Source organism: Pipistrellus kuhlii, unplaced genomic scaffold (genome assembly GCF_014108245.1).
Source record: "Pipistrellus kuhlii isolate mPipKuh1 unplaced genomic scaffold, mPipKuh1.p scaffold_m20_p_2, whole genome shotgun sequence".
NCBI lineage: Eukaryota > Metazoa > Chordata > Mammalia > Chiroptera > Vespertilionidae > Pipistrellus > Pipistrellus kuhlii.
The window spans coordinates 127,902,611-127,924,323 of NW_023425515.1; the positions used below are offsets into that span (position 1 = coordinate 127,902,611).

Sequence of the window (21,713 nt, forward strand, 5' to 3'; positions counted from 1 at the left end):
GCGGGCCAAATCCGTCCCGCCAGGCCTTGCAATGTGGCCCGCACCGCGCTGTCATCACTGCACTCCGCTGCGTTTCCATCACAATGACAGTTTATGACTGTTCAGTAAACCTTTCGGCCCGCGATTTAGGCTGGATTTTAGATTTTGGCCTCTTCTCTGATTGAGTTCGACACCCCTAGTCTAGATTGTCTCCAGGTGGAAAGTTGGGGCCATTGTAGGGTTTACCTCATTTATTTGTGATCCCTTCTCTCAAGGATCAGTTTTGTGCTACCTGTAGTACAGTGTCTAAGACAACATAGTAGAAGGGCAAAGTCTGGTCTCATTTAATCTTGCACTATATATATATATATATATATATATATATATATATATATATATATATATATGGCTTTTTTTAATCTACAGATTTTCTTTTTATATTTTTCTTGCAATTTATTTAATAAATTGTGTTTGCTCTATCAAATGGCTGAGTCTAGCTTTTGCTGAGTGCATCCTGTGCTGTAATTTAGTGCATCCTCTGTCTTCAGCATTGCTTATAGAGTGGTAATTGGATCTAGAGCAGGGTTTCTCAACCTTAAGACTATTGACCATTGTTGGCTACATAATTCTTTGGGAGGGTTTCTTTTCTGTGCAAGTAGGATATTTAGCAGCATCCCTGGTGTATAGCCACTAGATGTCAGTAAAACCTCTTCCTGAGTTAGGACAACCAAAAATGTCTCCAGGCGTTGTAAGTTGTTTTTTAGGACCATGTTCTGTAATGAAAAGTAGGCTACCTAAACTACAGAATGAGCTTCAGGAATATGAAGACACCTACCTAGTAAAAATGACAATACTGTGTTAACACTGCAGAGAACACATGAAAAAGGAGATTTTTAACAATATATAAGTTGGAAGTTCTACAGAATGGCTGATTCAAGAGCAACATTATAGAGCATAGGAATTTCTGTTTGAGAAGGAAATACTAGAGACAATAATAATGTAAAATAGTAAAAAGCTCCAATAGTTTCTTTTCAGTTATATGTTCAGCAATTTTTTCCTGCAACTTGTTGAGTAACATTTTAAGATGTCGAATTTCTATAGTTATATGTACAGATGATTTAAAAAAAAAAAATTCTTTACTGTTTAATAATTAACCGAGTTTTGGACTTGCAGAAAGGTATCATTGCAATAACATGCTTTTCATACTTGTAACTTATATGTGTGATATAACATTATTATAAACAAAATGCAAGTGGGGAGATTGACAATTTTTTTCAAATGTTTCCAAAAGTCACTATCCTCCTGACTAAGGAAAAAGAATAGAGATGACAGAAAATTAACATATTTTTTAAAACGTTTGAGAGGAAGATTGGGATTGAGAAACCTTACTTCTAATTAACCACCTAGTGTTCATTGAAGACCCACTCTGTGTCACATCCTATGCACAATACCGTATTTTTTGGACCATAAGACGCACTTTTTTTCCCCCAGAAGTGGGGGGAAAAAGTCCCTGCGTCTTATGGTCCAAATATAGCCTACACATATACTTTAAAAAAAAAGTTTTTTTACTTGCCCGGCTCTGTGTGGTCTCTGTGTGCTTGCCCGGCTCTAAAATGGTTCTAAATGCTGCTGTTTACTTTACAGGGTTGATTACATGTGTTTATGACTGTGATGTTGGGTTTTAATGCACATAAAATATTTTAGGACACTATTTGTTTCAGAATCTTTTTTTCTTCATTTCCCTTCTCTAAAAACTGGTGCGTCTTATGGTCCGGAGCGTCTTATGGTCTGAAAAATACGGTAGTTGTCTGTTTCGAGATGGTTTAGTGGTGTATCTAGTGGGAAGGGTTTTGAAAGGAACCTGGAGCAGCTCAGAGGGGCAGATTTTCCCCCATTAAGCTCCCTGAGAGTTGCCCTGCCACTACCTTCAGAATCCTTTCCTCTCTCCGCATTCATGTCCTTCAGTTTAGTCATCAGTAGTTTCCATGGAGAGTGTCCATGGTGCGTCACAGTCTTCCAAACAGGAACATTTGGATGTTAGGTATCTCCAGTATCTCTAGTGCTCTAGATCTTAGTACAGCTGGGTTAAAGGCTTAATGGGTATATTTTAAAAAATTAAGTCTATGAAATAATTGTAGAGACCAGGTAATCAAGGAGCCTGGGTTCTCATATTTATCTTTTTCAGGGAACAACCTAGGGGCCTAATAGGCTTCACTTCTCTAGAATTGTGTGTGAGAAGTGTCCTTCCATTTCTCTGTCTTTAGGCATCATTTCTATCTGCATCATTTCTCTTTGTCTCCATCTTATTTTCTTTTTCTCTGCCTCCACCTGTCTCTGCATCTTTCGTGATCTTTCCCTCTGTCTTTTTCACCTCTCCACAACTGTTTCTTGCCTTCTCACATCTTTCTTTGTTTCTCTTTCACTAATTTTTCTCTTCCTCCCTCCTGTGTGTAACTTTCTGTTCCTTGACACACCATTACCTCCACCCTACATTCCTTTTCTCCCCATCACAGCCTTGTTGAAGACATTGTCTGTGACATTGCCAGTTCTACTTTCATAAGGGACATAATCCTCTCTATTAAGAGGAATATTGGATAGATGAACCAAAATAATGTATTTAAAAATAAATGTAAGGAGGTATTTCAGGTTCGGTGGCTTTCCCATATTGCTTACTGAAAAATCTTAATTATCATTTAATCAGGGTTGCACTGCTCCCCCACGCCCACTCTCCCTTTGGCCTGGGATCTCCTGATGTCCCCTCCAAAGAATTATTTAGTTTCAGTTCAGGGCATTATCAGTTTCCTTGGTAAGAGTCCATGGTGCATTTTACTTTTTAAGTGTTAGAAGGAGAGTTGTTTTTAAGGTTTCCTGAGTATCTGAGGCATGTCTTTGGTACTGTTGTGTTTGGGCGTTGCAGACGTAAATTTGTAACCAAGGAGCTCAGCATTTTCATATATATATCTTTTCCAAGTAGCACTTGCAGGATCAAACTTGATTTCCCCACCATTGTTTGTCATATAAGAGTTCAAAGATATGAAAGATGTTCCTCATCTCTTTGAGTATTTTCTCCCTCTCTCTCTACTTCACTTGTTTGCTCTATCATGCTCACTTCCTATTTCAAATATCTTTGTCTTTCCTTTCTCTTATTTCTCATTCTTATTTTCTTTTTCTGCCTTCACCTGTTTCTGCCTTACTTGCTTTTGCCTCTCCCTATCCCTGAAGCCCTGTTTTTTTCTGTTTATCTTCCTTACACTCTTGTCTTTTTCTTCTTTCTCCCACGTGTGATAATTTCTCTGCCTCCACTACTATCCAGCCACCCTCCTCATATACCCTCTGTGTTTCCCGTTCTCTCTGAATGTTCCAGCACTGTGGTAAATGACATTGCTTGTCTCAGTGAGTAGTATGATATGGAAGCTTGTGTGCTTTCTGCCCCTGCTGCTTTATTTTATTTTTCATTTTTTTAAAAAATTTTGAGTGAGTTTGAGAGTGCAGTTGAAAAAAGTAATATTGCTCTAAATCAGTGATTTCCAACCAGTGTGCTTGTGGCATACTAGCGTGCCGCAAGAATTTTAAAAACACGCAATACTTATTTTAGTCAGGGGGACTGACCTCTTTTCCTTTCGTTGTCAAATAAAATAATGACAACAGCCAACACAACAATAGCCATCTGGTGTGAATGAATCAAAATTATACCTTTTTTAAAAGTCAGATTGGCAATATATATATATTTTTGATGTGCCACAGAATTTTAGTAATTAGCTTATGTGTGCCAGGAGATTAAAAATAAAAAAAAAAGGTTGAGTATGGAAAGTATTCCCCTACAGAGGGCACAGTGATTGGCCGGTTTTGAAAAGGAGTTGAGCCCCAGGCCTGAGTTACACTTTACTTGGGTGGCGCCCTGGTTTTTGTTTTTGTTTTCTTAAAGGAGTTGGAGGGGGAGAAACAAAGTGGTCAAAAGAAGTACCAACTGCGGAAACCGGTTTGGCTTAGCGGTAGAGCGTCTGTCTGCAGACTGAAAGGTCCCAGGTTCAATTCTGGTCAGGGGCATGTACGTTGGTTGCGGGCACATCCCCGGTAGGGGGTGTGCAAGAGGCAGCTGGTCGGTGTTTCTCTCTCATCGACGTTTCTAGCTCTCTATCTCTCTCCCTTCCTCTTTGTAAAAAATCAATAAAAATAAAAAAAATAAAAAGAGATTGCTCCCCTTGAGAAACTCCCATTAGGCAGATCTAGCCGTCCGGTGACGGTGACTTGTTCCGAAGGTTCGCTCCTCTTTACGCGCCTCCGGGAGAGGCGGACACGTGTGGGGATGTGGGGGACGGGCTGCGGGTGTGGGTGCTGCTGACTTTAGGGTCCCATGCGCGAGAGCCGGACGCCCAGCCCCGCCCCCCGGAGGCGCTGGCCAATGGGTGGGGCCCGAGGGGGCGGGGCGATCCTGGCGGGAGGAGCAAAGCCGGGGCGGGCGGCGGCGGGGCCAGGGCCTGCCGGGGCGGCGCGGCGGTGGTGCTGGTGGTTGCGGGGCGGCGGTGACTTGGCCGAGGTCCGCGGGTCTTGGGAGATGAGGACGACGAGCTCCAGCCCTCGCCGGCGACGTCGCCGGCGGCCGTGAGTGCTGGGCGGGCGTCCGCATCCGGGACCCGGGATGGAGCGCCGCGGTGAGTTTGGGGCGGCGGCTGCCTCTTGGGTCTGGGGTCACTCAACGGCGGCCGCTCGCGAGCTGCCGTCCAGGGTCCAGGCGGTCCGCGCGGTGGCCCCGGGCGGAGGCCCCGCGGTGTGGGATGGAGGCGGGGCCGGGGTCCGCCGGGCTCTGGCCCTTCGGGGAGGGGCCGGGCCGTGGGGAGGCGCGCGCGGGGCCCCAGCGGACGGTGACGACGATCTCAGAAGTAAACTCAGCCGGTCCCTCCGGCCGCATCCTGTTCTGAGAGCGCTCCACACAGAGTTCCTTAATTCTCGCCGCAGGTCCGAGGTTACTTCCCTCGTTTTTCACCCGGGAAACAGGCTAAAAACTGCCGGGATATTGAGACCAGTAATGGGCAGAGTGCGGGTTTCAGCCCCGGCAGTTTGCCTCAGAATCTGTGCTCGTGACCGTTACAGTCCGGCCTCTGGAGCTGCTTTTTCTGACCTCGTCCCCCTCCCTCTCTCTCTCCCGCCCGCCTGACAGCGGCCGCACTCAGCTGGGTCTCACTGCTGAGACAGTGAGGGTTTCGGGGGCTTTGCTTAACTCGGCTGTCTTTGGGCTGAGGAGGGGTGTTTCGTTGTCTCAGTGATTTTTCCCCATTTTGTTGTGGATGTGTTTGGGGCTTGATGGCATTTTTGGTTTTTGTTTTTTAAATTTTCTTTTTGATAGATGAGCTCAAGTTTGGGACTTTTCAAACCGGGACCCTAGTGCCTAAGGAGCCTCACGTCTCCACGTTAATTTTTTTTTTTTTTAACTTTTTCTTAAGAAGAAATTGGCCTCATACCTTTTCGGAGGGCAGGACTGTTGGCTGGTAAAGGAGGGAGCTGAGTGCCCCTTCCCCTTCTCCAGCTATCTCCGTTACCATATCTCATGTCCCTCACTATCAGAGTTCGCCGCCCCTGTTGCTCCCCTTTCCCACTCTGTTTTTAAATCCTGGGGTGGAGAACGTGCTCTTTGGCATTGGGTAGTTTGGGCTGGTCAAGCCAGAGCCCTGCCTGCCAAGAATGCTAGACATTCTGGAGGCGGGGGAGGTTGTGCAGCTTCCTCTTTTTTAAACGTGCTGGGTTCCAGTTGCACAGGAATGAAATGTATGTGCATTGCATGCCTTTCTTTAAAATTACGGTTATTTGCATATTATTGCTAAAACTTTTGACATACCCCTATTCTCTTTTTGTGGAGAGTGCCTTTTAAAAATAGAATTAAGGACTGTAGAAAATTTCCGATTTACTTAGATTTTTTTTAAAGTTAAATTCTTACCAACTCAGAAATTGTGCTGAAATAGCAGATTTCTGAAATAACTGGCAGTTTTTTCCCCCCCTCAGGTAGAAAGAGTAAGATGGGAACTATTAAGTACAGATATTTGGGGCAATTTTATACCTCAGTCAGCCACTGCCTAAAATGAAAATACTTCTATAATGATACTTTGCAGGGGTTGAGGGGGAATATTGGGCATCTGACATTAACACAGACTACTGAAGTCTTGGAAAAACCACATTCCAGAGTCCTGGAAGTTAGCGCTCACATTTCTAATGCACATTACTTAGAATTTAGAACATAATAAAGTATTTTGTACAGTGACTTTCTGTTTGCTACAAAGTTCTTTGAGAAGTGGATATAAAACGTTTTTAATTTGATGGTTTGGAGTTTAAAGCGATGCATTTGAGAGTCTCACAGGTATTTTGCTCAACAATCTGTTTGTACAGTTCAACTTCACTTGGAAGAGATTTAATAGGTTTCTATGAAGTCAGTTACGTTTCTGGAATTGTTTCTAGTTCTATATTTCTTGCTCACAGTCTTCAGATGTATTGAAGTGAAGGCACATCTTGTTCATTACTTGTGTTAAAAAGTAATCTCCCACAACAAAGCACTGCTTACAGTTATTGAGTCTTCATGAGACAGGCACTGTGTTAAGTGTTTTCCATATTATTATCTCATTTAATTAAGTTAACAGTTGCAATTAGTTACAAAATACATTTTATGTTGTACCAACTAGAGGGTGTTCATTTTGGGACATTGGAAAGTAGTGTGAATGATGTTGGAAAGTGTATATCCACCAAGCTTTCTCATTATCATAGTTTAATTTTATGAAAGCTTGAATTAACTTTGTCATAAAATTTTTTTCACCTGTAATTTTTTTCAATTTATTGTAAAATATGAAAAGTAGTAAAGTACATGTAACAAAATTAGTATATTCCTTAACATAATGCTGACTAGAGGTAGCGTATAACCCTTTTTAGTTCTTTTCTCGTGGTTTTTTGTTTATAGATTTTCTTAGTCTTGACTAAAAATGTATAAACGGTTTTAAAACACTTTACAGCTTTGGGTTACTAATAAATATGACACTTGTTTAAAGTAAATTTTGTTGTTGAGTTAAATGAATTGTTTTATTTAGAACTTGTTATGTCTTTAATTTTTATAACAACCCTTTTACCAATGACAGCAACCAGTTTTCTAATGTATTAAACTAAAAGCTGTAAAATTAATCAGAATGACTTCATTAATAAGCTGCAAAAGTGATGTTACGTTAATAGTCTTCAAAATTAGCGATGTGTAAAAGAACTGCCAAAATAAGGCACTTGACTGTTTTGGGTTTCTTTTTATTGGGAAGACTTAATAAAAGTGCTTTAAAAATTGTCCTACATTCATTTTAGAAATTATCAACACACTTAAGGGTCAATGTTAGATAGGTTTGAAATTAGTTTAAGTGTAGAAATTACATTCTCAAGTAATTTGCGATAAAAAAGATTATTCAATAAAAGAACTTTAAAAACTGTAAAAGAAGTATTAGGACACTTTAATAATCAGAGGTAGAGAAACAATCATAGAATTCCAACTTTGATTTCAGTTTTATATACTCTTGCCTTTATTTAATTTCATATGCTTGGAGTTTTTTTTGTTTGTTTTGGTTTTCGGTGTTGTTGTTTTTTTTTTTTGTTTTTTTTTGGTACTGCTTTAGAGACAAGTTTTAAAAAGCCATTGATTTCCCCCCTCAATTAAAACACTACGACAATCTTGAGTTAACCATTTTTGCTTCTATAAAAATTATTTAAAACTTTATAAATTTTAAAACTCATTTTCATTCTGCAAATAGTTATATTTCATCCCTCATATGCCACATACTGTGCTGTGAACAGAAAACAAATAGTTAGCAAACAGATGTGGTCTTAATTTCCTTGATATTATCACCTAGATAGGAAAGTTTATGAAAAGTATAAGATACTATAAAGTATCTCTAATACGAGATTCTGCTCTAGTTTGGTGGTGGTGGTGGTGGTGGTGATTATAGGGGCAGGGATGGTCCAGGAAGGTTTCTTTGAGTAAGTGATCTTTGAGCTGAAATTAGAATGAATAAACAAAGGGAAAGGAATAGTCCGGCAAATGGAACTGTATAGAGATTGGCTACTGAGTCAAACAGTGTTTTTTAAAGTTGCAGGGCCATGGACCCATTATGAGTGTGAAACCAATTTGGTGGGTTGCAACCAGCATTTTAAAAAATGGAGTAGAAGAGAGATCATCTGAGTTTATTGCTTGTCTCATCCAGATCTGTTTTCTGTATTCCTACACATAACACCACATAAAAATATAACATGCTTAATATCTGTACTGGCCCGTATTATAAAATTATTTTTTTATTGTGTGTCACAGTAAACAAGCCTGTTGGAAGAATGAGAAGCAGGTGTGTGTGGCAGGAGTGTTGACTAGGAATCTTGACTCCAAAGCACATTGCAGAGGCATTTAGGACCCTTACATATCTCATGCTAAGCCTTATAGTGCATGATAGCTCCTTACTCATCCTTTGGAAGAGTTTTGAGCAGAGACATGACATGATGAGATTCATGTTTTGAAAAGTATACTCAACACTTAGGTGTGGGGGAAAAATGATGTGGACAGATCCTTAGGAAATTAGTGACAGTAGCTCAGACAAAAAAATGACAATAATTCACCTGTAGTGGTAGTAGAGATAGAAATGAATAACTTAAAAATAGATTAGGAAGAAAAATACAGAGTTAGGTGAAGTATAGGAAAGAGTAAATGATACAATAATATATCTTACACGTGACCTGGAAATGAATATTACATAAAAGTTGTGTAAATTTTATAGAAGTCCCTAGTAGTTCTTCTGTTTTGAAAGTATCCAAATATTCAAGCCAAAATATTTGAAAAAATGTTTTAATGATGATGTTTGAGATAATTTAATTCCACAAGTCATTCCCTTTTTTATTTCAAGAGATACAAACAAAATTAGGACTTTTTCTTCTGGAAAGGTAAAATGAAAACATGAATCTGAAACAAAGAGTTTTATTGAGTTCAATTATGTGCTAGGATTAGGTGTTTTATCATAAGAGGTCTTTTTAAAAATATATATTTTCATTGATTTTTAGAGGGAGAGATAAAGGGGAAACATCAAGTGGCTGCCTCCTGCAAGTCCCCTACCTGGGTTAGAGCATGCAACCCAGGCATGTGGGCATGTGTCCTGACCAGGAATTAAACCAGCAACCCCTGGGTGCATAGGATGATGCCTAACCAACTGAGTGCACTGGTCAGGATTTCATGTTGAGTCTTTTAATTTTGTGTTTCCTTTTAGTCCTAAAACACACAGCCTATAAGCAAATGTGTTACCTTTAAAAAGGCTATTAATCATCTCTTTACTTTGGGAATAACATCTGACAATACCTACCTCATGAAATTATAAGAATTAAAAGACAATGGTATAGAAGCTTCCATCCAACACATAGATTTTGTAAACATTTTATTTTTTCAAAACTCATATTTCATCTTTATTTTTGAAATCATCTTTATGATTATTTCATCAGCTAAGAGCCCAGATAAATTAACTTCAAAACCTCAGGTTCTTTAACATGTACACAAATAAAAGAGAAAGATGGAAATTGACCATACCTTCATGAAGCCTACTAGCCAATGAGGATGTAATTTGCATACACAGACTCTGAGCAGGTGGGGGTGGGACACAGGCATTCTGTATGGGCCCCAGCGGCAGTGTGGGGAGGCAGAAATGCGGCTCTGGGCCAGAGTGAAGGCTGTGCCGGCAGCCAGGGGAAGGAAGGCCTATTCTTGCGTGAATCTTTGTGCATCAGGCCTCTAGTGTGAAATAAAGATGATAGGAGTTTGCATATCATAAAGTTGTCAGGATTACTGGCACTTAATAAATAAATAGAGGCTGCTAATAGTAGTAGTTGTAGAGTGCAGTGTTTGTGGTGGTTGGTTTTAATATAATACTGAGGTGGGCTTTGGGCTATTTGAAAACCTAGTAGAATGTGCCCCCTGGTTGATGTGGTATTTGTGTTTCTCTTTTTTTTCTCCCCCCTTTAAGGATTTCAGTTTTTCTGACTGATATATGAAAGGATGATTGCTCACAAACAGAAAAAGACAAAGAAAAAACATGTTTTGTCATCAGGCCAGCTCTCTACTGATGTTACAACTTCTGAAATGGGGCTCAAGTCTGTAAGTTCCAACTCCATTTTTGATCCGGATTACATCAAGGAGTTGGTGAATGATATCAGGAAGTTCTCCCATATGCTATTGTATTTGAAAGAAGCTATTCTTTCAGGTTTGTCAACTATTTTCTCTTAGGATACTTACTGGATAGTTTGTAAAATTTTAAATGTCAGCCTAGTTAAGATAAGTGTGTACACAGTGGTAGAAATAGGATATTCTTCTATAATTATTATAGCCCCCCTCCTCAAATGTTTGATCTTTACAGTGTAAACTATTTTATAATCAGATAAATTATAGGAGTTTTGGTAATTGTGAGGGAATAAGAATACAAAAAACAAAAATAGGTCTTGGGTTCTTAACAGTTGGGCCCACTTGACATAGGAAATTTTAGATCATTGGGATTTTAACTTTCTTAATAGTAACAGTATATTGAGTGGTCTTTAATAAGCAGACTTATGTTTATCATTTACATTGTTGATACTTCTGCCTAGGTTTGGTTTTCTATATTGATCCTAATGTTTAATCTAAAAATCATTGCATTTGAGTGAAATTTTTTTCTCAAATTTAATTGTTTTGCTGTTCTTCAGTTTGCTTCTTCAATTAAGGGGAGAATCAAAAATTTATTCTCTGACTAGTTACCAGTAGATATGAATAATAGAGCACCAGACTTGATTCTTCAAAGAAAAAGAGCTATACACATCTTAGTTCCTAAATCTTTCAACTTTTAGTGCCTCTTTGATATACAAATTTGATGGCAATGATAATAAAGATACAGTTTCTGTTCTCCTGTGATAAGTAGCACCTAATTACTAAGTTTGTAAATGGTTTCTCTGGATGTGGAAAATGAAGATACCTAGAGTTACTTATAAGAGATCTCCAGGTGTTTCACAGACATTTGTAAGATTCCAATAAATATTTTCTGTGTATATAAGTTAAATATTTATTTTCTGATAAACCGAAACTAAAGCCATACCTTGTTTTAAATGTTGACTTAAGAGTGTATTTTAGCCTAACTCTAATTTTTCAGGTTGAAATGCCCAAAATAACTGCACTTGATTATAGCCCCAAAATTTTAATACTTGAATTTTCTTTAAAACAATTATGTAAGTCATTCTTCTGAGACTATATATATATGTGTGTATGTGTATATGTGTATATATTTTTGTTACTTTTAATTTGTTAGTGGACAATTGAGAGATTAGGAAGAAAGAGAATTAAAAGCTGATCTTAAGTGAAAAAAGAAAAAAATGGTAATACATATAAGATAGCCAAAAGAGACTACCCCTTGAGATATAAAAGTATGTGTATGAAAATATATTTTTCATGGACATTTAATATTAAAAAGCTGTAAGGTTTTTATTAATAAGAAAATAAAATTTCTTATTTACTAATAAGAAAATCAGTACTTCAGAATTTAAATACTCAATTATATTACTACTAATAAAGCTTGCCATTTAAGGCTGGTAAGTTGAAAAATGTAAAATAACTCTTGGATAACCAATTTTCACTAGTAAGCAATGGTCAGAGAATTTTCATTATTTACCTTTGGATTGATTTTAATGCTATGTTTTTCTATCAGAGTTAAAAGGATATATGTATGCCATCTCAGAATAAATCTTGGATTTGACAAGAATTTGTGTTTTTCTGCCTTTGGATCATTATCAAAATCTGGAAATATACTATTTAGTTTATTTGAGTTGATAGGACCTCTTTTGTCTGTTTCCCTTAAACAAGGGAGTATCTATACTAATAAAAGCATAACATGCTAATTAGACCGGACATCTTTTGGACGTCTTTCCAGACAAAGCCACAGTGGTGGGGGCCAAGGCAGAAGTGGTTAGGGGAGATCAGGCCAAAAGGGGATAGTGGTTAGGGGTGGTCAGGCCAGCAGGCAGAGGTGGTTAGGGGCAGTCAGGCAGGCAGGCAGGCAGGTGAGTGGTTAGGAGCCAGGGGTCCCAGATTGTGAGAGGGATGTCTGACTGGCAGTTGGACATCCCCCAAGGGGTGTCCCAGATTGGAGAGGGTGCAGGACTGAGGGACCTCCCTATCCCCATGCATAAATTTCATGCACCAGGCCTCTAGTGTATAACATATAAATTAACCATATTATTAATGATAAGAAGAACTACATAATATGCTTGCTTTTAATATTGGTCGTGGTTTTCAGCTTGTTAGAGAATCAGACCATTCTTTATCTAATAAAATTATTATAAGAAATACAATTTTCAGGAAAGCAGATAAAATTAAAATATTATAATTCTTTAAGGTGATATTATTGCATATACATAGAATGGACATAGTCCATTCTTTTGTATTCTGGGTATTAGGAAATATCCCTAGACTTCTGCTGTTCTTTAATACATCATAGTTGTAAATTATGGTATTAGGAAATATCCCTAGACTTCTGCTGTTCTTTAATACATCATAGTTGTAAATTATGGCCAGACAGCAAAGCTGTTTCACTGTTTTTCTTTTGTATTGAGGGAGCCTTGTCAGTGGCCTTGCTTTTTGTCTTTGCCTCCTTAACATGTTAAGCACCCAGCCTGTTTTGTCTTCTGGACGGAAAGTATAGTGTCAGTCACCAGTGACTGATTGTGTACTTAATGTGTTAAGAGAAAGGATGGCAATTTTTTTGTCATTGTTTTTGATTTTTTAATTCATATCAGTTGGCTGTTAAAGAGCTAAAAAGTTAGCTTTTAAGAACATAGAATGTAAGTATATTGTTAAATCACCTTTTGGTGTGATTTGAATGCCATATTCTTTATATACTTAACTTGTCATGAAGCAATGATGTCCAAACCTCTTGACTATTGCTTCAGGTGTTCAATTATTTTGTTGATGCTAGACTTTATCTTTTACAGAGTACTGTTACATACAAACAGTATTGAGTCCCACAGTCCCACAAAGACAGGTACTTTTAGCCTCATTTCACAGATGAGTTGTATGTATAACATATGTTATGTGATCTCATCAACCCCTTAATGCTGATAAATAGTGGTTTCGTTTGAAACCCAGAGGTCACAAATACAGAATGATGTTTCTTTCCATTCTGTTTAACCTGCTTCACATGGCAGGTACTCTGTGGAAATACTGTTCAGTTTTCATATTTCATTAGCCAATTCTGTTTTCGCTGGGGATTATCTAGGTCTGCACTATCCAATATGATAGCCTCTAGACATGTGACTACTTAACATTAATTAAGTAAATTTAATTAAAATAAAGAATTCAGCTTCTCAGTTGCCATGGCCACATTTCAAGTGCTTTTTAGCCATAGCATTTTGGACAATGAGTTAAAAAATTTCCATCACTGCAGAAATTTTTATTGAACAGTGGTGGTACAGACATTTGGTCTGTTGTCTTGAGAAATTGAGATGAATTATTGTTCTATAAGTATTTTTTATTTCTATAGCATTAAAAAGGAAACTAGAAAATTGTTATGGGAGCAAATTTGAGAAAAAATTTACCTAGAAATAGGTACTCTTGGGGTCTTTTTGGATTCTTCTTCCTTAAGTTGCCTTTAGAGGGTATAGTTTTCATGCCCTCCTTTGATTTGAACAAGCAGATCAATTTCCAGCCAGGTTATACAACTTGGTTGAATAACTAGTAAGGGATATGACAGAGTTCTGGAAAGAAAACACGATTTAGGTTCTAGGCTTAGGTTTTTTACTGACTAGTTTTGGAATATGGCTTACGTTATTTAATAATTTTTTAAGAATAAAGTGTTTATAACATGCTATCAGTTTTTTAATTCTGTGATTCAAAATTTGATTGGAGTTGGATATTCTACATTGTTTTGAATATTGACAGTTCATGGCTGAAGAAGACGGCTAAGTATTTGTTTTCAAAGTACATAATGCAATTTAGGAAGCATCTACATCCTACTATTCTAAAGGCTTTTTAAAATGTGAGTTTTATGATAATTACTAGAGGCCCAGTGCATGAAATTTGTGCAAGGGGGTTTCTCAGCCCAACCTGCACCCTCTCCAATCTGGGACTCCTCGGGCAAATATCCGATTGCCAGTTTAGGCCTGAGCAGTTGGACAGCCCTCTCACAATCCAGGACTGCTTGCTCCTAACTGCTCATCTGTCTGCCTGCCTGATCGCCCCTAACTGCTCCCCCCTGCTGGCCTAGTTGCTGCCAACTGGTCCTCCACCCCTGCCAGCCTGGTCACCTCACAAAGCCTGCTGTTCAGTTGTTTGATTGTCCCTCACTAACCCCCCTGCCAGCCTGGTGCCCCATGCAGCCTGCTGTTCGGTCATTACTGTGAGGGCATCCTGACCAATTTGCATATTATCATTTTATTAGTATAGATTTTAAGTGTGATATCTATGAAAATTTTCCAAGTGTGAATGTAAAGCTCATATTGCAGTAGTTCTTGAAAAACTGATTTAAAAAATAGATGTTTACCAAAGAGCCCCATGTCCCTTAACAGGGTTAAGATATGTTTGCAGTTTGCCTCTACTGTTTTGTTTTGTTTTGTTTTGTTTTGTTTTAATATGTTTTATTGATTTTGTACAGAGAGGAAGGGAGAGAGATAGAGAGTTAGAAACATCGATGACAGAGAATCATCGATCAGCTGCCTCTTGCACACCCCCTACTGGGGATATGCCCGCAACCAAGGTACATGCCCTTGACCAGAATCGAACCCGGGACCTTCCAGTCCCCAAGCCGACGCTCTATCCATTGAGCCAAACTGGTTTCGGCTGCCTCTACTGTTTTTATTTACAAATAAAAATGGAGAGCTCAATGTGGGAGTTCAGAGGACTGTGAAAACACTTTCTTTGATAGGGCAAGTGATAGAGTTGTTAATTCTGTCTGTCTACCACTTATTTCCTTCCAGGAGTCTTATACGAGTAGCAGATGTGGAATTTGAAGTTTAGGTCTCCATCTTGTGTTATTAGGGTCCATTATGAATAATTACAGGGGAGAATTTTGCATCTTAAGTTAAAATGCTGAAGGTACTGAATTAAACATATGTCCTCTGTGTTTAAATCTAACATTGCAGATTAATTTATGTGCTGTGTTCCCTAGCCGGTTTGGCTCAGTGTATAGAGCATCTGCCTGTGGACTGAAGGGTCCTGGGTTCAATTCCAGTCAAAGGTTGCAGGTTCATCCTGGCCTGGGGTCTGGTCAGGGCATGTGCAGGAAGCAACCAATTGATGCATTTTTCTCATATGGATATTTCTCTGTCCTTCCCTTTCTCCCTGTCTCTTCCACTCTCTCTCTAAAAATCAGTGGAATCGCTCTCTAAAAATTAATGGAAAAGGAATGAGGATTAAAATATATACACACACTACAAACACACACACACACACACACACACACAGTATAAGTACCAGTTCAGGTTTATGGTGTCACCCCTGAGGAATAATGTGTTATGAATTTCAAGGAACAGATTCATGAATCTTCTAGTTTATACAGTAATCTTAAACTGTCTTCATGACACATCTCACCAGTCTCAGGTGGAACACAAAATTTGGGAATTTGAAAAGTGCAAGGCTTTTTAATTGGTTTAGGAAGAATAGTTCAGTTTACATATTTTTCCTGGTACTTAGTGCTTGGGAATCTCCACTGTCATTATAAAATACTAGAGGCCCAGTGCACGAATTTGTGCATGGGTGGGGTCCCTAGGCCTGGCTGATGGCCAGGGCCGATTGGGGCCTGCTAGATGCTGGGGGGATGATGATGAGGACACTGTGAAACAGGCCACATCCGCCACCACCCATCCCCAGTCTCTTGTCCCACCCTGGGGCCTAAGGCCCCAGTGGGGTCAGGAGAGGAGGCAGCAGTCACTGGGCCAGATACAGAAAGAACAAACACTGGATTCTGACACCACCAGCTGGCCACGGGAGGTTGGCTTGGGAGCACACTGACCACCAGGGGGCAGCTTCTGCATTTAATGTCTATCCCCTGGTGGTCAGTGTGTGCCATAGTGACTGGTTGACTGGTTGTTCCAGTCATTCTGGTCTTCAGTCCTAAAGGTCACTTAGGCTTTTATATATTTGAAGGTCAGCAGTTTATTATTTCTTAGAGTATATTGATTATGTGACACTATTTTTAAAATGTAATAAGTTTAATATTGTGAAAATGGTGTCTTGTTTTTCTGTTTTGTTTTTAAAATAGGCTAGGAAGGGAGATAAAGCTATCGTCAGTTTCCAATAAAGTAGTTCTCTTTTAAAAAGTGCTTCCTAATTTAAGAGTGTATCACTTTTATTTTGTAAAAATATAACTGATCTCATAAATTATAGCTTCTAATAAATTCTAGATTCTAAATTTGACAGAACTACTGTACAGTTAGAAGAGAAAGATGTTAACTTTCTAGAGCAAATTTTATTGAACAGAAAGCCTTAAACAACAAATTTAATGCCATTAAGTAATACGTTTTGTTGAAAGAGGGAAGTTCTGCATAAATTTCCCAAATCTTAATTGAAATCCTGTCTTCTGGCTTAACCTATTTTCCTCATGGTGAATATATGGGAGGATGTGTAAATTTATTTCAGACAACTTGCAGTAAATGTTAATTTGACTATTGATGATGATACTTAATTTTTGGCCCCTATAGTGTACCAGAAATTTTGTGAAATATTAGATTCATTAAGTTGTAAGTCTTAGACATGCCTTTTGCTGTTTTCTTTTAGAAATAAACCTCTCAAGAAGTGATTTCTAATGGGTATAACTTAGGATTGGTTAATGTGAATGTTAATAGGTTATATTTTAGTGCCTAGAAAATATGGATTGAATCTTTGAGGACTGAAGTATGAAATACAGATAACTCATTCATTACACATGTGCCAGCTCTTAGGAAATTACTGTCCTCTTCTGTGCTTGCCTAGAATGGTTTACTTAACACCACTAAAAATAGTAACTGGCTTATTTGATTAGAACTTAAAGCCTATTAAATTACAGATTGTAGAGTATTATCATTAACTATAACTTCTTTAACCATGTTGATATATATTATAGCGATTAAGAGCACAAATTCTAGAGCTAGAATGCCTAAGGTGGACTCCTCATTCTGCCACTGGGAAAGTTCCTTATCTTCTCTGTGCCTCAGTTTCTACTTGTGTTCAAAGGAGATAATAGTACCTTCCTCATTGGGTTTTTGTGAAGATTAAATGACTTCACAAAAATAAAGCCCTTAGAATAAGTGTTTTAAAATGTCAGCTGTTATTTTTACAATCCCCAAGAGGCTGGGTAAAGAAGGCTGCTGTTCATACTTCACTTTTATCCTGTAAATTCAAAAGTCATTACAGCAAAAAAGGGAGTTTCCTAGTGATAAGTTCTGAAACATTTTTTCCTCCTTGTTGTTTTCATTGCTTTCCCAGAGAGGTTAAGCTGAATTAACAAGACTGATTTTTAAAATTGTCAGGTTTTTTTTTTTTTAAACCAAGGAAAACACCATGGATATTTACTTAAGTATTTCCATGAAGTGTTTGCAATATAAACACTGTGGTATTGTGTTAATACATGAGAACCAAAAAGTAGAGCTGGCTAATCTGTTTTCACTTGATAAGCTGAAAGAAGCTGAAAATAAATGGCATAAATGAGTGAGACAAATTAAAATTCAGATTACCATATTACTGGGGTGGTAGGTAAACAAACATTGGGATACTGGAGTTTTACTATTTTGGATAACTAGTGTTAAGATTTTGGTTGAACATTATTATATTTGCATATACAATACCTTTATGTAGTATAAATTAAATTTCATTACATTTACAATGTGGCCACTATAAAGTTTAAAAAATAATTTGTATTAATATTTAGTTATAGGACTAAATTGAATACTATAATTTAACTTTATAGGTATAGAAATATCTTATAAAGTATATCTTTATGATTTTATTTCCAAGTAATTTACTAATTAAGATTTTATATACAAAATGAAATTATACTTAACTTTAATGTCTAATTTTTATTAGCCAAATTATTGTGGGACTTTGGTATATAAGTCTGTTCGTTATTGAATGTAATTCTGTGGGAGACAAATCTGTTTTCAAAGGTATTTAGTTTGAATGGCTTACAGATTTAATAGTAATAATAGCTGTTTTTATATTAAGACTTTAAGATGAGTTTGTCCCTGCTAATTTATTTGGTATTCACAGCTTTTTTAAAAAAATTTTTTACGGTAACTAGAGCAGGCGTTCTTATTAATTCCATTTTACTGAAATTAATCATCTGAGATCAGAGAAGCGAAGAGTTTTGTATAAGGTTATTTCAAGGAGTGTGGCAGATCAAGCTTTGGAACCCATATTTATATAAATCTATTGTTTTTTACCATACCAATTAGCCACTTAACCTTTCTTCTGTACTGGGGAAGAATAGTTACTGCTTTGTGTTTTGCTCATTGCTACTATTGTCTGGGCTCCGTGGGGTGAAGGAGCTACTTAAACTCCTTAAAACTTTTTTTTTTTTTTTTTTTAGTTGCAGCTTAAGAAAGCTTTTGCTTTATAAAAAGAATTTGAGATAGTTTTATTCTTTTATAAGGGAAAAGAACATTTGCTAAAAAAAAAAAAAAAAAAAAAGTCCCAGGTGAAGTATTATCGGGATATAGTGATGTGCTAGTAGTTGACGCTTCTACTAAAAAATTTAGGAAAGTTTATGAATCTTGTAATTAATATTTTCTGTGGTTGTCATGTACATTTTTGTAGATTAATGGGTTTCAGGAGTGTATTCAATCACAGGAAATTGGAATTATTTATAGGGTAATATGAGTTACTTCTGCAATTTCTTACTAAATAACTCAATAACTGTTCTTTAGTATTTTGATTTGAAACAACTTCAATATGTGTTTATAAGGGCTTCCTTGTAAGAATAAAGGAACCTTAACCGATAGTTATTGGGATATTTGCAGTGCCTTTTGAGAAGAATCATAGCTTATAATTTTAATGTTAAAAATTAAGGATCCCAAAGAGTTTTTGTTGATTACTGTTTACTGTGTGATATTAAACTAAGAACATTGTATCTATTACTGTTTACTGTGTGATAAATTAAAACTAAAAACATTGAAAAACATTTAATACTTTTGAAATATATTCATTTTAACATTTAATTTTCTTGACTCTGAGAAGACCAAAATTTATTACCTTGGTTTATTTAAGCATTTACACCATTAATATTTTGTAGTTCTTGTTTGATATCCAACACTAATTTTGAATATTGATGGTTGTTGACACTCAAATATCTAGCTCTTTTGGCCTGAGACCTCCAAATAAGGCAGTGTATTCTTACAGTATTTTCTAAGTATATTGGTAGTTGTAGTTTTTATTATGAAACATCTGAGTAGGAGATAGAAATGACTATCCTTTTTAAAAAAAATCTAACATAGGATTCATAAGGAATCCAATACAATTTTATAACACTAGATAATCACTAAATATTGATAAGTAGGCAGAATTATTACCATAAGTTAGAGTTTCATTTAGTTTTTGGCCAAAGAATAGATTTTGCAGTACAAAATAGGGAAAATAATGTAATTGTTTTTTTCTTACAACTAGTTAAATGTTACTGCTTTCCACAAACTTCTTTTATTTCAAAGCTACCAGGTTTAATTTCAGACCTAACCTGTGTTACTAACCTGTTTCTGCTGCTGCATAAACTAGTAGTAAGAATAACGGTAAGCATTTATGGAGGCTTATTATGTTCCACCCACTTATGTGTTTTAACTGATTTAATTCAACCAACCAGCTAATGAAGTAGCTACCATTATCTTCTTTTTATAGGCGAGAAAACTGAGGCACAGGGGGCTAAGTAATTAGATCAAGGTCTCTCAGCCACAGAGTTGGAATTCTGATTCAGGCTATCTGGTTTTAGAGGCTATGCTTTTTTTTTTTTTTAATCCCCATCTAAGGATATATTTATTTTTGTTGCTGTTTTTTTCTTTCTTTTTCTTTTTTTTTTTTTTTGAAAATATGAGAAACATTAATTGGTTGCCTCCCTTGAACCTGCTTTTAACCAACCACTAAACTATATTAAACCAAGCTATTAATATATTAAATCAACTAAGTAAACCAACTAACACCCACCATAATAAAACTGAGAAAACACTAGATATTGATCATTTATTTAATGAAGATAATTAATAACTTAATTATGCAACTAGCTTCATACACTCATTTCCCTAGAAATTAAAAATATGTAAATGGATTTTTAGTTTTAAAAGTAATATATATATTTATGGAAAAATTTTAATAGTATATAAAATTTCTAAAATTCTTACCCATTTAAATTTCATTTTTAGTACTTTATTTTTAGAATAGTTTTAAATGCACAATAAAATTGAGAAGATAGTACAGAATTACCATATATTCTTATACCCAGTGTCTCCTATTACTATTATAACATCTTACGTTAATTAGTATGGCACATCTGTTAATGAACCAATATTTGATATAATGATACATTATTAGTGAAAGTCCTTAGTTTATTCAGATTTCCATAAATTATTCCTATTGTCTCTTCCAGGATCTTAACATATTATAGTTAATTGTCATGTCTCCTTGGGCCCTCCTTGTCATGACAGTTTCTCAAATTTCTTCACTTTGAGGCCTGTGACTGTTTAAGGAATGTAGGCTAGGTATTTTATAGGATGCACCTTGATTAGAATTTGTCTGGTGTTTTCTCATGATTAGCCTGGGGTTATGGGATATTGGGAGGAAGGAAGATAATAGATGTAAAGTGCCAATTTTATCACTTATCAAGAGTACTTACTATGAACATGATTTATCACAATTGATGTTGACCATGATCACTCGAGTGTCTTAAGTACTACTATACTTCCTTCCATACTCTGCTCTTTAGGAGGAAGTTACTATGCATATGCTTCACCCTTTTTGAGAACAAAATATGTATATTAATTATTGGGAATTCTTCTGTACAAGAGACTGTTTCTTCTCTTTCATTTATTTATTCACTAATTAGTTTGTACCAGTATGGACTTATGATATTTACTTTATACTCTGGTATTATAATCTAGTACTACTTTATTTATTAGCTGCTCAAATTATTCCACCTTTGGCCATTGGTAGCTCTTTCAGTTGGCTCCAGTGCACTCTTAGCATACCTCTTTAATATGAGGATCTGTTTATTTCAAGCTCTTTCTGGTATTACAAGATGTTCCTAACTTATGTATTTGCTGCCCCAGACTGAAAATCAGCCAATATCTCAAAGGAGTCCTGGTTCCTTTTATTGGAGAATGCTATTAGAAATTAACCTCTGGGTGCTATGTGTATTAATTATTTCTGTAGTATTCTTTTGGGTCCTCTCTTGTGACAGAGCAAAGAAATGTGTGTATACTAACCTATATACTAACACATATTTTGAAATATTTCTATATGTAGCCACCTATATCTGTATTAAGCTAATCACGAATTCATATTCAAATATCTAACTCTAATCTGTCACCACACATATCATTATAGCTTCCTCCCCCTGCTTAATTATAAGTTTCTACTCCCACAGTGAGATATCTGGCTTCCCCCATCCCCCATCCATTTCTCAATTGTTCAGTTCCAGTATACATGTATAGCAGTATCGAAATTGTTAACCATAACCTTCATTGAAAACACTATCAGCCAGAGTACAGTATTTAGGTGCATTTTC

The 21,713-nt window shown here is 36.8% G+C and overlaps 1 protein-coding gene across 8 annotated transcripts in view; it reads left to right on the forward strand.

The window, feature by feature from the left end:
• The window catches only part of ARHGAP29 (Rho GTPase activating protein 29), a 78,401-nt gene that overhangs the window by 7,116 nt on the left and 49,572 nt on the right, over positions 1 to 21,713 (forward strand). For 3 of the 8 annotated variants that reach the window (XM_036444157.2, XM_036444162.2, XM_036444163.2), the window contains exons 1-2: positions 4,454 to 4,631; positions 9,987 to 10,223. In XM_036444157.2, the coding sequence (XP_036300050.1) occupies positions 10,019 to 10,223 (205 nt within the window). In that variant the 5' untranslated portion in view covers positions 4,454 to 4,631; positions 9,987 to 10,018. Of the gene's footprint in view, positions 1 to 4,451; positions 4,632 to 9,985; positions 10,224 to 21,713 lie in introns of those variants that run through there. The other 5 variants (XM_036444160.2, XM_036444159.2, XM_036444161.2 and 2 more) reach the window with 5 other exon arrangements.